This window comes from Garra rufa, chromosome 17 (assembly GCF_049309525.1).
Source record: "Garra rufa chromosome 17, GarRuf1.0, whole genome shotgun sequence".
Taxonomy (NCBI): Eukaryota; Metazoa; Chordata; class Actinopteri; order Cypriniformes; family Cyprinidae; genus Garra; species Garra rufa.
Genome location: NC_133377.1, coordinates 39526201 through 39538857, shown reverse-complemented (window position 1 = coordinate 39538857; position 12657 = coordinate 39526201). Strand labels below are relative to the sequence as shown.

The following is a 12657-nucleotide window of genomic DNA, read 5'->3' as shown; positions in this document are numbered from 1 at the left end:
CTTTATGAAAACGTACAACCTAATATATAAATTAATATATATTTTTGATATTAATATTTTTATTGTGTGGTAACCATTTTATAAAAGCAATAAGGTACTTGAGGCGTCGTGCCTAACAACGCCCTTCAGCCATGATTTATTCTTGATACAGCACGGCCTCTCGTACCTTATTGCTTAAATATATATATACACAATGCGAAAAAAATAAAAATAAATAATATATATATTATATATATATATATTTTATATATATATATATATATATCAGTGGCGGCTACTGGTCTGTCAAATAGGGGAAGCTCATTTTCGGTCTACATCATAAAATTGTCTATTTATTTAAAAGTAAATTCTGCCCTACGTTCCTTTTCAAGAAAATGGTCTGTGACCCTGTCGTACCAACTAGGCGTCTTTTCCAGTGACTTTTCGTGTGCAGTTTCATATGAATGAATGATCTAAAAAAAATATTAAACTCTGTAAAAGTGAAACAAAGAATGTGGTGTATAATTGTGTGAAATGTATGGTGAAAATCAAGCAATTTCTCCAAGCAAATATAAAGAAATAGGTTGCAGCAGTTTTTATTTCGACTGAACTTGAGAAATCCACGATGGGACTGAGCGCAGAGAGCGCGAACGAATAGCTTCAGCGATTCCTTATAGGACAAAATCGCTGTCAGTCAAAAGGACATGCAATCTTTCGACAGACCCTCCAATCATCACGCAGAAGCTCAGCGTCCAGGCCAGCCCACTCCTCATTCACCCCCAGAGACGCTGAGCGTCCGTGGGCGGGACATAATCGCAGCGTTTATCCAATGACCGTCTAGTTTCAAAGCCCTGAAAAAAAAACGTTCAAAGCAGCCCCATTGAAGTCAATGGACGCTGGGCTTCAATGGGGAAATGCACTGTGACGCTACGGGAATGTATGAGAAGAAAATCAAGTCAGCCGACCTGCTATATCTAACTGATTCTGAACGAATTCGTCTTTGAGATGAACGTTTTCTAACGCATTTTTAGTCAATAAAATGTTAATACAATAGTACGTAATTTGACCATTAATTTTGTGACATTATAGGGGAAGCTGAGCTTCCCTTGCAGTCTTAAAGAAATCGCCACTGATATATATATATATAAAATGTGAAAGGTATTACAAAAGTATTACACTACCTTCTAATGAAAGGTATTTGTGGCTTTTTATCTCACAATTCTGACTTTTTTTCCCTTGCTATTGCAAGTTTGTATCATACGGAAACTTGTTTACACAACTGCACAGTTCTAAGAAATAAAGTCAGAATTGCGAGATTTGGGAAATACACTCACAATTCTAAGAAATAAATTGCAATTCAAGTCAGAAATGCAAGATAAACAAAAAAAAATTGCAATTGCCTTTTCGGAATTCAATTCAGTGGATGAATTCTGAATTATGAGATATAACTTGCAATTGTGCTTTATAAAATCAGAATCGCGAGTTTATTAAGTCGAGCCAATTTGCAAGAAAATAAATCTCAATTGTGAGCTAAATGTCACATTTGCCTTTTTTATTTTTATTCAGTGACAGAAACGGAATATTATGGACATCCATAATATCACACAATTCTGACTTTTTTTCTCTGAATTCAGAAATATAAGCTCTCCATTTTAAGTAATTAAGACAACAACTTGCAATTCTGAGAAATAAAAGTCCTATTTGCAAAATTCTGACTTTATAACTTGCTGAAGAGTGTTCATATCTCTCAATTCTAATAAAAAAAAGTCACAGATGTGTGATATTATGCAAGTCCGTATCCGCCACTGAATAAAAAAAAATTAAAAAAGGCAATTGCGACTTTTTATCTCACAATTCTGACTTCATAGCTTGCAATTGTGAGTTTATATCATCTATAATAGATTTAGATAATTATAACAACTTACTGTAATCATGAATTGCAGCAACTACAACTATAATCTGCATTTTAACAGTTTATCATGTATAATGGCTACCCAAGTCATAGCAGTGGGCATTTGCATGAAATCTTAAAGGAGACACATGCCTATTAAATGGAGTGTTCTAACCAGAAGGTCAAAACGAGTACAGAAAACTGCTATTTTTGGTGTAATAAAATCTTACCAAAATTTCAAGCAGACCTCAGGGAAAATGACTACAGAGTTAAAATAATGACTCAGACACAGAGATCTGGTACCTGTGTGGTTGGACACTGGAGACCCTGCAGAGCTGCAGCCATGATGTTCGTCGCGGTGGCACATTTGATGATGTCAAAGTACATGACATTGGGTTTGTCCCTGAGAGACAGACAGACATGAGCATCAAATGACTGCAAATACACTGATGTTTGACTTCTCTAAAACAACTGACGGCGAATCTCACTTGTTCTGTCCCATTCCGCAGAACATTCCTGTGGAGTTTCGGGGATACAGCACATGCCGAGGATCTCCATACAGCCAGGCTACAGGAACCAAACCATTTGACATGAAAAACAACACAACAACTTTGTTAATAAGCAGAAAAGACATGTATTCTGCACTATTCAATGAGAACAATATGAGAAATTGAATTAGTTTCATAATAAATTAACTTTGAAACATTTGCACTGTTATTTTTTGATTATTGATGTGGTTTTGAAACCATATGTGCTCTATAAAATACTGCCGAAATGTGACTCGACACGAGGCTGAGTAATTAAGTCGCTTAAGGCGCTTTGCTTCATGCTGTCCGTAACAACACACCTGAACCGTGCTTCATTTGACTAATGGTTTAGTAAACTGTAACTGTAATTCTACGGAAAAGTCCTTAGACTCTAATTAGTGTTTCATTTGCTCTTCATTATCATCTCAGAGAGAGTTTCATGAGATTTAACACACAATCATACAGATGTCTACAGATCATAAACCATCAACTGTCAAATATTATTTATTATTTAGACAATTTAATTGTCACATTAACAATGTCCAGACTATTAAAAGATTATCAAAAAAGTGGCATTATAATAGAATGCAACATTTTATAATATAATATAACAACTGTATAACAATATAAAAATAAAACGATATAACAATATCATATTTGTGCACCTGCCTTGTTTATATTTTATCTAGTGTAAAATGCTGAACTGAAAAACTCCCTTTCAATAATATAATACAGTATAATAAAATAATAAAATGAAATAACACCAAACAATATTTGTGCATTTGACTTTTGTTTATATTTTATCTAGTGCAAATCTTTGAACCGAAGAACAGACTCCCTTTCAATAACAATAAAACACTATAATATTATTTATTTATTAATATATTTGACTTTTGTTTATATCTTATCTAGTGCAAAATTAAGAACTGAAGAACTGAACTGACTTGGGCTACAGGGTGATATGGCATAACATAAAATAAAATAACACAAAACAATATAATATTTGTGCATTTGTCTTTTGTTCATATCTTATCTAGTGCAAAATTAAGAACTGAAGAACTGATTCCCTTTCAATAATATACCACAATATAATAAAATGTAATAAAATAAAACCAAATAAAACACAATACAATATTTGTGCATCTGTCTTTCATTCATATTTTTTCTAGTGCAAAATTCTAAACTAAAGAACTTAATAAATAAATATAATATTTATGCACCTAACAAAATAAAACAATATAATATATGTGCATCTGTCTTTTGTTTATATTTTATCTAGTGCAAAATTCAGAACTGAAGAACTAACTCCCTTTCAATGATTATAAAATAAAATAAAATACAATACAATAAAAAAACAATATAAAATGTGTGCATTTGTCTTTTTATTTTATCTAGTGCAAAATTTACAACTGAAGAACTGACTCCCTTTTAATAATTAAAAAAAATAATAAAAAACACTGTAATATATGTGCATCTGTCTTCTGTTTATATTTTATCTAGTGCAAAATTCAGAACTAAATTTTGTCTCCCATTTATTTCAAGAGATGGACTATTATTGAATTGGCTATGACACACAGGTAACATATTCTGGGAAAAGAACTGTTCTTCCACCTTGGCCTACAAAAGATCACTTCCTTACACTCAAATTCAAATGCAGTTCCGCTTCTGTTTCCAACTATAAAATCAGTATTTTAAACTGAATTTAAAAATTCTAATTCAATTCCTAAATTCTGAATGGAATTCTTAAGGTTTGAAATTGCAAATGAGTTGAGAAATAAAAATATAATTTTAAATGTAAAATTAACTATGAATAAGGTAGGTTTATTTAAAAAGAAAGTTTTCTTTTAGGGTTTTAGTTAGTTAGTTTAGTTAGCTTTATATCAAAACATATTTGGACTTCGATTAAACGTGTGCCTTTTTTTTTCTACTCTCAGGAGAATCAATCACATTGTGTTACCCATAACCCCTTGCCCTCATCAGCGGTTACATATCGCACGTTAAGGGAGGCAGACCGACTTCAATTTCCATACTGCTTTCAGGTCAAAATAAACAGCTCCAATACACACACAGTTCACAGTAAGACTGATAGATACAGAAATAGAGAAACAAACAGAAACTTACCCAGAATTCCCACCACCATGTAACCAGTGATGACCAGCATGAATAAAACGCAGCATATTATGTCCGTACAGCTCCTACAAACACACACAGGTTATAAAACCAGTCTAGGTCATGTTTCATCACAAATTCAAAAGAAACTGTTAAAGGAATAGTTCACCTAAAAATTTTTTTAAATAAATACTGAAAATGTATTCATTCTCAGGCCATGCAATATGTAGATGAGTTTGTTTCTTTATCGGAACGGATTTGGAGAAATGTAGCATTGCATCACTTGTTCACCAACGGATGAATGGGTGCCGTCAGAATGAGAGTCCAAACTGTTCATAAAAACATCACAATAATCCACAAGCAATTCAAACCACTCCAGTCCATCAAATACTGTATTGTGAAGTGAAAATCTGTATGTTTGTCAAAAACAAATTCATCATTACGGTGTTTTAACTCTAAATTTTTGTCTTTTGTTTATATTTTATCAAGTGCAAAATTCTAAACTAAAGAACTGACAAACCCTTTCAATAAAGTAAAATAATAAAATATAATACAATAAAAAATAAATATAATATTTGTGCACCTGCCTAATTTCTGAACTGAAAAACAGACTCCCTTTCAATAACATAAAATATAATTAAATTGACATAATAACATAAAACACTATAATATGTGTGCATTTGCCTTTAGTTTGTATTTTATCAAGTGCAAAATTCTAAACTAAAGAACTGACAAACCCTTTCAATAAAGTAAAATAAAATATAATAAAATTTAAAAAATAAATATAATATTTGTGCACCTGCCTTGTTTATTTTCTATCTAGTGCTAATTTCTGACCTGAAGAACAGACTCCCTTTCAATAACATAAAATATAATAAAATTGAAATAATAAAATAACATAAAACACTACAATATTTGTGCATTTGTCTTTAGTTTATATTTTATCTAGTGCAAAATTCTAAACTAAAGAACTGACTTCCTTTCAATAAAGTAAAATAATAAAATAATACAAAACAGTATATTTGTGCATGTGCCTTTAGTTTATATTTTATCTAGTGCAAAATTTCAATAAAATAAACTAAAATAAAATAAAAAACAATATATTTGTGCATCTGTCTTGTTTATATTTTATCTAGTGCAAAATTCTAAAGAACAGACTCCCTTTCAAATAAAGTAACATAATAAAATAAATATAATATTTGTGCACCTGCCTTGTTCATATTTTATGTAGTGCAAAATCCAAAACTGAAGAACTGACTCCCTTTCAATAATATAACACAATAAAATAAAATTAAATCAAAATTGTTTAGAACTATTTTCTCCTGTAAATGGTGCTTGATCTTGATCTGGAGACAACTTTTCAGAGAAAGCAATATTATGCATAATGAGCCAGAAGGATAGATTTGTTTATTACAAACAAGCAGCTTTGCCACTTTACAAGATGTTAATTGATGGACTGGAGTGGTGTGGATAACTTGTGGATTATTGAGATGTTTTTACCAGCTGTTTGGACTCTCATTCTGATGGCACCCATTCATTGCAAAGGATCCATTGATGAGCACGATATCTCCAAATCGGTTGTGTTGAATTAACTTAAATGGACTATTTTCATGACAATTAAACATTAAATTCTCATTTGCATCATAATATTATGATGTATTGTCTAATTTATAATGAAAGAAAAATTTTTACGTAAAAAATGAGAATTAACATCACTGAAAAAAAGGCCATTCTTCCAATCAAAACATAATTTCTTACTTTTTCTTTTGATTTTGTGGACATACTTTCATGATATTAAAACATACACACCTTTTGTGAATAGGGCCGGTGAACGTGGGGTCAAATTGGACTGGTTCACCTGAAAAACAAGCACAGATCAGAGTGTTTATTAGTGATGTTATGCATTGTAGATTCTCAAACAGACACTCATAATGAATTTCTAAAGAGCGTGGCCTGCCATATTTGCATCCATATATTTTTTTGTTTTTTTTGTTTTGATAAACCAGTTTTGCAGGAACTACAAATCAAAAGAAAACGATTAATGAAAGTGAAGTATTTGGCTTCCTTCATGAAACATTTAGTTCCCAATGAATGGTAACAATGCAGGTGCAGAAACTCAAGTGTTTTTGTAATTTGTATTGGTGTTAATGTCTACATAGTTTTTATTGATTTTTATTTCCACTTTAGTTATTTTAGTACATCATTTCAGTACATTTAGTATATGAATGATTTCATACTAAAATCATTTGTAAGCTTTTTTTTTCATGAGTCGGTTAAAAAAAAGACTGTATGGCAAAGTGTTTTCCTTTTACTTCACCATTTGTCAATCATCTTTTTCGCTTCATTTTAAATATCTCCTGAAGGTGACAAATTCATTTGTACATATATTTCTAAAAAAGTATTTTAGAAATAGTAGTTTATGATCTCATGTGATTGACCCGCATGTTTGTTAGTCATCCATGAGGATTTGTTGCATGGCAGCTGTAGTGTGTCATGTTAGTTTAAGGCCGCACATGGGTATTAACCCGTCAAGTGCTAACACTGAAGCTTTTCTATTCTCTAAACATGAAAGGAAACACCGACAGAGGGCATGAAATGAGATCATTTGAATTTCATTTGAATTCAAAGATGGAGCCAAACCGCAGACACAAACTCAGTAATCATGAGTGTTTCTGTAGACTTCCTGTAGACTAATGAAACCTGCTTATCAAGGCTGCATTATGTGACCGGATCTTCTGGATGTTATTGAATGTGATCACATTTTTTGTCCAAGTTTTGCATGCATGTAACTCAAAAAGTATTGAAGATATCTTAATGTCCTTTTAGATTCTTGCTCTTAACAAAATGTTCTTTTCTTCTTTTTAAGGCAGTCTCAATGAAACTCCAAGCGCAAATTGTTGAACTTTATCTATTTTCAATGGCCAAAAACCAAATGTGGGTCACTTTGCATACAGCTAATACTTTTTCTCGATTATAGAGGAATGTCTGAAAAAAAAAAATGTTGAAACTAGAAATGTATCTTGTTTCTCTTTAACCAAACAATTGCATGGAACATACTTATCTGAGTTCTAAAGTATTCTTTTTTCAAAGTATTCAAAGTTTCAAAAGTATTAAAGATATTGCGATGTTCTTTTAGATTCTGATTCTTAACTGTTTCTTTTTGTATCCTTGTTTTAAAGGCCCTACATGTTTTATTCCTAGAGATATGGGGATGTCAGTGTAGCTTTATCTATTTTAAATGGTTGAAAACCAAATGTAGGTCACTTTGCATACAGCAAATACTTTTTCCTTTTAAAGAGGAATGTCTGAGGAACAAATATAATGTTGAAACTAGAAATGCACCTTGTCTCCCTTTAACCAAACAATTGCATGGAATAAAGTTCTAAAGGATTAATTTTTCAAAGTTTGCATTCCTGTAACTCAAGAAGTATTAAAGACATCTCAATGTCCTTTTAGATTTTGGTTCCTAACAAACTTTTCTTTTAGTTTCTTAATTTTTAAGGCGCTCTATGGTTCAATCCCAGAGATAATAGGATCTCAATGCGATTATGGTTCAAATTGTGGAATTTTACTCATTTTCAATGTTCAAATACACTTCTTTCGAGAAGTATTAAAGATATCTCAATATGATTTAAAATTTTGGTTTTCAACATGATTTTCTTCTGGTATCTCCATTTTTAAAACCATATATGGTTCATTCCCAAAGTTATGGGGATTGCAGTATGGCTCTGTGCACATTTTGTTGAACTTTATCCATTTTCAATGGTCGAAAACCAAATGTGGGTCACTTTGCATACAGCTGATATGTTGTTATTTTTTAAATAAAAGTCTGAAGAACAAATAATGTTCAAATTGAAATTATTTCTTATTTCACTCTATCAAAATAATTGCATTAAACATACTTGTCTGAGTTCCAAAAATAGCCTTTTTTCAAAGTCTGTGTTCCTGTAACTCAAGATAAGTTAAAGATATCTTAATGTCCCTTTATATTTTGGTTCTTTTTTCTTATTATCTTAATTTTTACGGTGCTATATGGTTCGATCCCAGAGATAATGGGATCTCAATATCGCTCTATGTGCAACTTGTTGAATTTGATTTTTAATCCATTTTTAATGGTCAAAAACCAAATGTGGGACCCTTTTTTTAAGTTTGTGTTCCTGTAACTCAAGAAGTATTAAACATATCTCAATATAATTTTAGATCCTGTTTTTCAACAATATTTCCTTCTGGTATCTCCACTTTTATAACCATATATGGTTAATTCCCAAAGATATGGGGATCACAGCAGCTCGATGTGGAATTTTTTGAACTTCACCTATTTTCAATGGTCGAAGACCAATCGTACGTCACTTTGAATATAACTGATATGTTTTTATTTTAAAGATTAATGTCTAAAAAACAAATAATGTTCAAACTAGAACTGCATTTAATTCCCCTCTGTCAAAACAACTGCATGGAACATACTTTTCAAAGTGTCAAAAATAGTCTGTTTCTGTAACTCAAGAAGTGTTAAGGATATCTCAATGTGATTTTAGATTATGTTTCTTAAGAAAATTTTCTTTTGACATCTTCATTTTAAGGCCTTGACATGATTAATTAGTAAAGATAAGGAGATCTCAATGCAGAGCTATGTAAAATGGTTGAATTTTACCCATTTTTAATGATCGAAAACCAAACGTGGGAAACTTTTTTTTTTTTAAAGTTTGTGTTCCTGTAACTCAAGAAGTATTAAAGATATCTCAATATGATTTTAGATTCTGGCTTTTAACAAGATTTTCTACAGGCATCTCCATTTTTATAAATATATGATTCATTTCTAGAGATATGGGGATCACTGTATGGCTTTATGTGCAATTTGTTGAATTCTACTTATTTTCAATGGTCAAAAACCAAATGTAGTCACTTTGCATTTGCAGATTAATGTCTGAAGAACAAATAACGTTCAAACTAGAATTACATATTATCCCCCTCTATCAAAACAAATGCATGGAACATAGTTGTCTGAGTGCCAAAAACACTGTCTCTGTTCCTGTAACTCAAGAAGTGTTAAAGATATGTCAATGTAATTTTAGATTATGGTTCTTAAGATTTTTATTTTTTTCCATTTTAAGGCCCTATGGGTAATTTCTAGAGATATTGGGATCTCAATACAGCATCATGTCCAAACTGTTGAATTTGACCTATTTTAATGGTTGAAAACCGAATGTGGGTCACTTTGCATGCAGTTGATACCTTTTTCTGTTAAGTTTGTGTTCCTGTAACTCAAGAAGTGTTAAAGATATGTCAATATGATTTTAGATTCTGGTTTTCAACAAGATTTTCTACTGGTATCTCTGGTTAAATGAAAGTCTAAAGAACAAATAATGTTCAAATTAGAATTATATATTATTTACCCTCTATCAAAACAAATGAATAGAACATACTTGTCTGAATTCCACAAAGAGTTTTTTTTTTTCCAAAGTCTGTGTTCCTGTAACTCAATAAGAGTTAAAGATATCTAAATGTGATTTTAGATTATGGTTCTCCAGGAAACTTTCTTTTGACATTTGTAAGGCCATATAAAGGTAATTTCTAGACATGTGGTAACCCAATGTGGAGCCATGTACAATTTGTTGAACTTTATATATTTTCAATGGTCAAAATCAAATGTGGGTCATTTTGCATACAGCTGATATGTGACCCTGGACCACAAAACCAGTCATAAGGTTAAATTTTACAAAACTGAGATGTATACTTCATATGAAAGCTCAATAACTAAGCTTTCTATTGATGTATGGTTTGTTAGGGTAGGACAATATTTGGCCGAGATACATCTATTTGAAAATCTGGAATCTGAGGGTGCAAAAAAATCAAAATACTGAGAAAATCACCTTTAAAGTTCTCCAAATTAAGTTCTTAACAATGCATATTACTAATCAAAAATTACATTTTGATATGTTTACAGTAGGAATTTTACAAAAAATCTTCATGGAACATGATCTTTACTTAATTTCCTAATGATTTTTGGCATAAAAGAAAAATCAATAATTTTGACCCATACAATGTATTTTTGGCTATTGCTACAAATATACCCCAGCGACTTAAGACTGGTTTTGTGGTCCAGGGTCACATATGTTAAACATACTTCTCTGAGTTCCAAACATAGTCTTTTTTCAAAGTTGCATTCCTGTCGCTCAAGTAGTATTAAATACATCTTAATGTCTTTTTAGATTTTGGTTCTTAACACACTTTTCTTTTGGTATTTTAGTATTTTTAAGGCACTATATGTTTCAATCTCATAGATAATGGGATTCTAATATGGCTCGACTGTTGATTTTTACTTTTCATTTTTGCAGTTGATACTTTTTTCTGTTAAGTTTGTGTTCCTGTATCTCAAGAAGTATTAAAGATATCTCAGTATGACTTTAGATTCTGGTTTTCAACAAGATTTTATAACCATATGGTTAAATGAAAGTCTAAAGAAAAAATAATGTTCAAATTAGAATTTTATATTTTTTCTCTCCATCAAAACAAATGAATAAAACATACTTGAGTTCCGAAAATAGTCTAGTCTGTGTTCCTGTAACTCAAGGAGTTAAGATATCTGAATGTGATTTTAGATTATGGTTCTCCAGTCTTTTGACATCTTCATTTTTTATTCCCTATATGTTTCATTTCTAGAGATAGGAGTATTTAATTGTTGAATTTTGCCCATTTTCGCCCAATTTTGCATACTGATAATACTCATACCAAATAAGACTTAACAAAAAATTGAAAAATTGAATTCGCATCAAAGCTCAACAAGTATAAAATATCACCAAAAGCCAAACTCCTTGTTAACTGTACTAACTTTAAATGGCTTCTTCAGTGTAAGTCTGTGGAAAACCATACGTGAGTTTAATATCTGGATGTTCACGCAACTAAAAATAATGCTGTTGACATGAGCTAGAAACACAAGGTCTTGGGATCAATCTTTGATCTTAAACATTAATCTTTCTTGTAATTACTTGAGTACTTACTCTGTAAGCATGTAAAAAATTAACTAGCTTAAGGGTGCACAAGATAATGCTGTGAGTATGGATGGAGGAAGTCACACAAAAAAAAAGCAGGAAACTTTTTTTATAAAGCTCTGTGACTCATGAGCCCACAGACAGGTGTCAAACATCAACCACAAACACCTCAGCAAATATTAATAAACCCAGAACATACCAAATAAACCACAACTCACCTTGCAGTTACAAAGTCAAAAATTAATAAATTGATCTACAGGGAGTGCAGAATTATTAGGCAAGTTGATATTCTTGTCATATTTTTTTCCCAAGCACATTTGAATAATTCCAAACCACATCAATCTTAATAAGTACTATTCATTTTGTATTTAATTATTTATAATTGATATATAATTGTCCATGAAGGCTGGAAGTGAAAAACTCCTTATTTTCAGGTGTGCAGAATTATTAGGCACATTTTCTTTTACAGATAAAATGAGCCAAAAAAGAGATTTACCTCAGACTGAAAAGTCAAAAACTATTAAATGCCCATGAGAAGGATGCAATACTAATGCAATACTGCAATTTGCAAAGTTAAGGCATGACCACCGGACAGAAAAACGCTTGTTGCATCTGCATTGTCAGAACAAACAGGTGGAGGAGAAAAGATGCATGTTATTTGCAAAAAAAGTAAGAATTAATGTTAAGAATCAGAGATGAAACCATCAGGAACCATTTAGTCTCCAGCGCCACCGTTTTCCAGTACTGCAACCTACCTTGAGTCTCCAGAAGTGCAATGTGTCAGGTTCTCAGAGACTTTGCTTGGGCAAAAAATCCTAAAAAATGACCCTCAATTAATAAGAATAACATTCTGAAGTATTGTCAAATACATAGAGATGGTTTTTTTCTAGGCTTTATAGACAGATGAGTTGAGAGTGACTCTTGAAGGACCAGCACCACATCCTCTTGTAGCACTCTTTCAAAAATATATTTTCCAGAATCTGGCAGTAAGTTTTAAGAGTTTATTTTGGTCCCTCTCTGCAAGACAGACATTTCAGGATAGGAGATGGACTAAAACTGAAGTCCCAAAACTTACTGCCAGATTCTGGAGGATAAACTTGAAAGAGTGCTACAAGAGGATGTGGTGCTGGTCCTTCAAGAGTCACTCTCAACTCATCTGTCT

The 12657-nt window shown here is 31.6% G+C and overlaps 1 protein-coding gene across 1 annotated transcript in view; it reads right to left on the bottom strand.

The window, feature by feature from the left end:
• slc44a4 (solute carrier family 44 member 4) overlaps positions 1–12657 on the bottom strand; it is a 40635-nt gene that overhangs the window by 20570 nt on the left and 7408 nt on the right. Inside the window, exons 2-5 of the mRNA XM_073821790.1 lie at positions 6316–6364; positions 4519–4592; positions 2359–2437; positions 2174–2273 (exon numbers count right to left, since the gene is read on the bottom strand). Coding sequence (XP_073677891.1) covers positions 2174–2273; positions 2359–2437; positions 4519–4592; positions 6316–6364 — 302 coding nt within the window. The remainder of the gene's footprint in view (positions 1–2173; positions 2274–2358; positions 2438–4518; positions 4593–6315; positions 6365–12657) is intronic.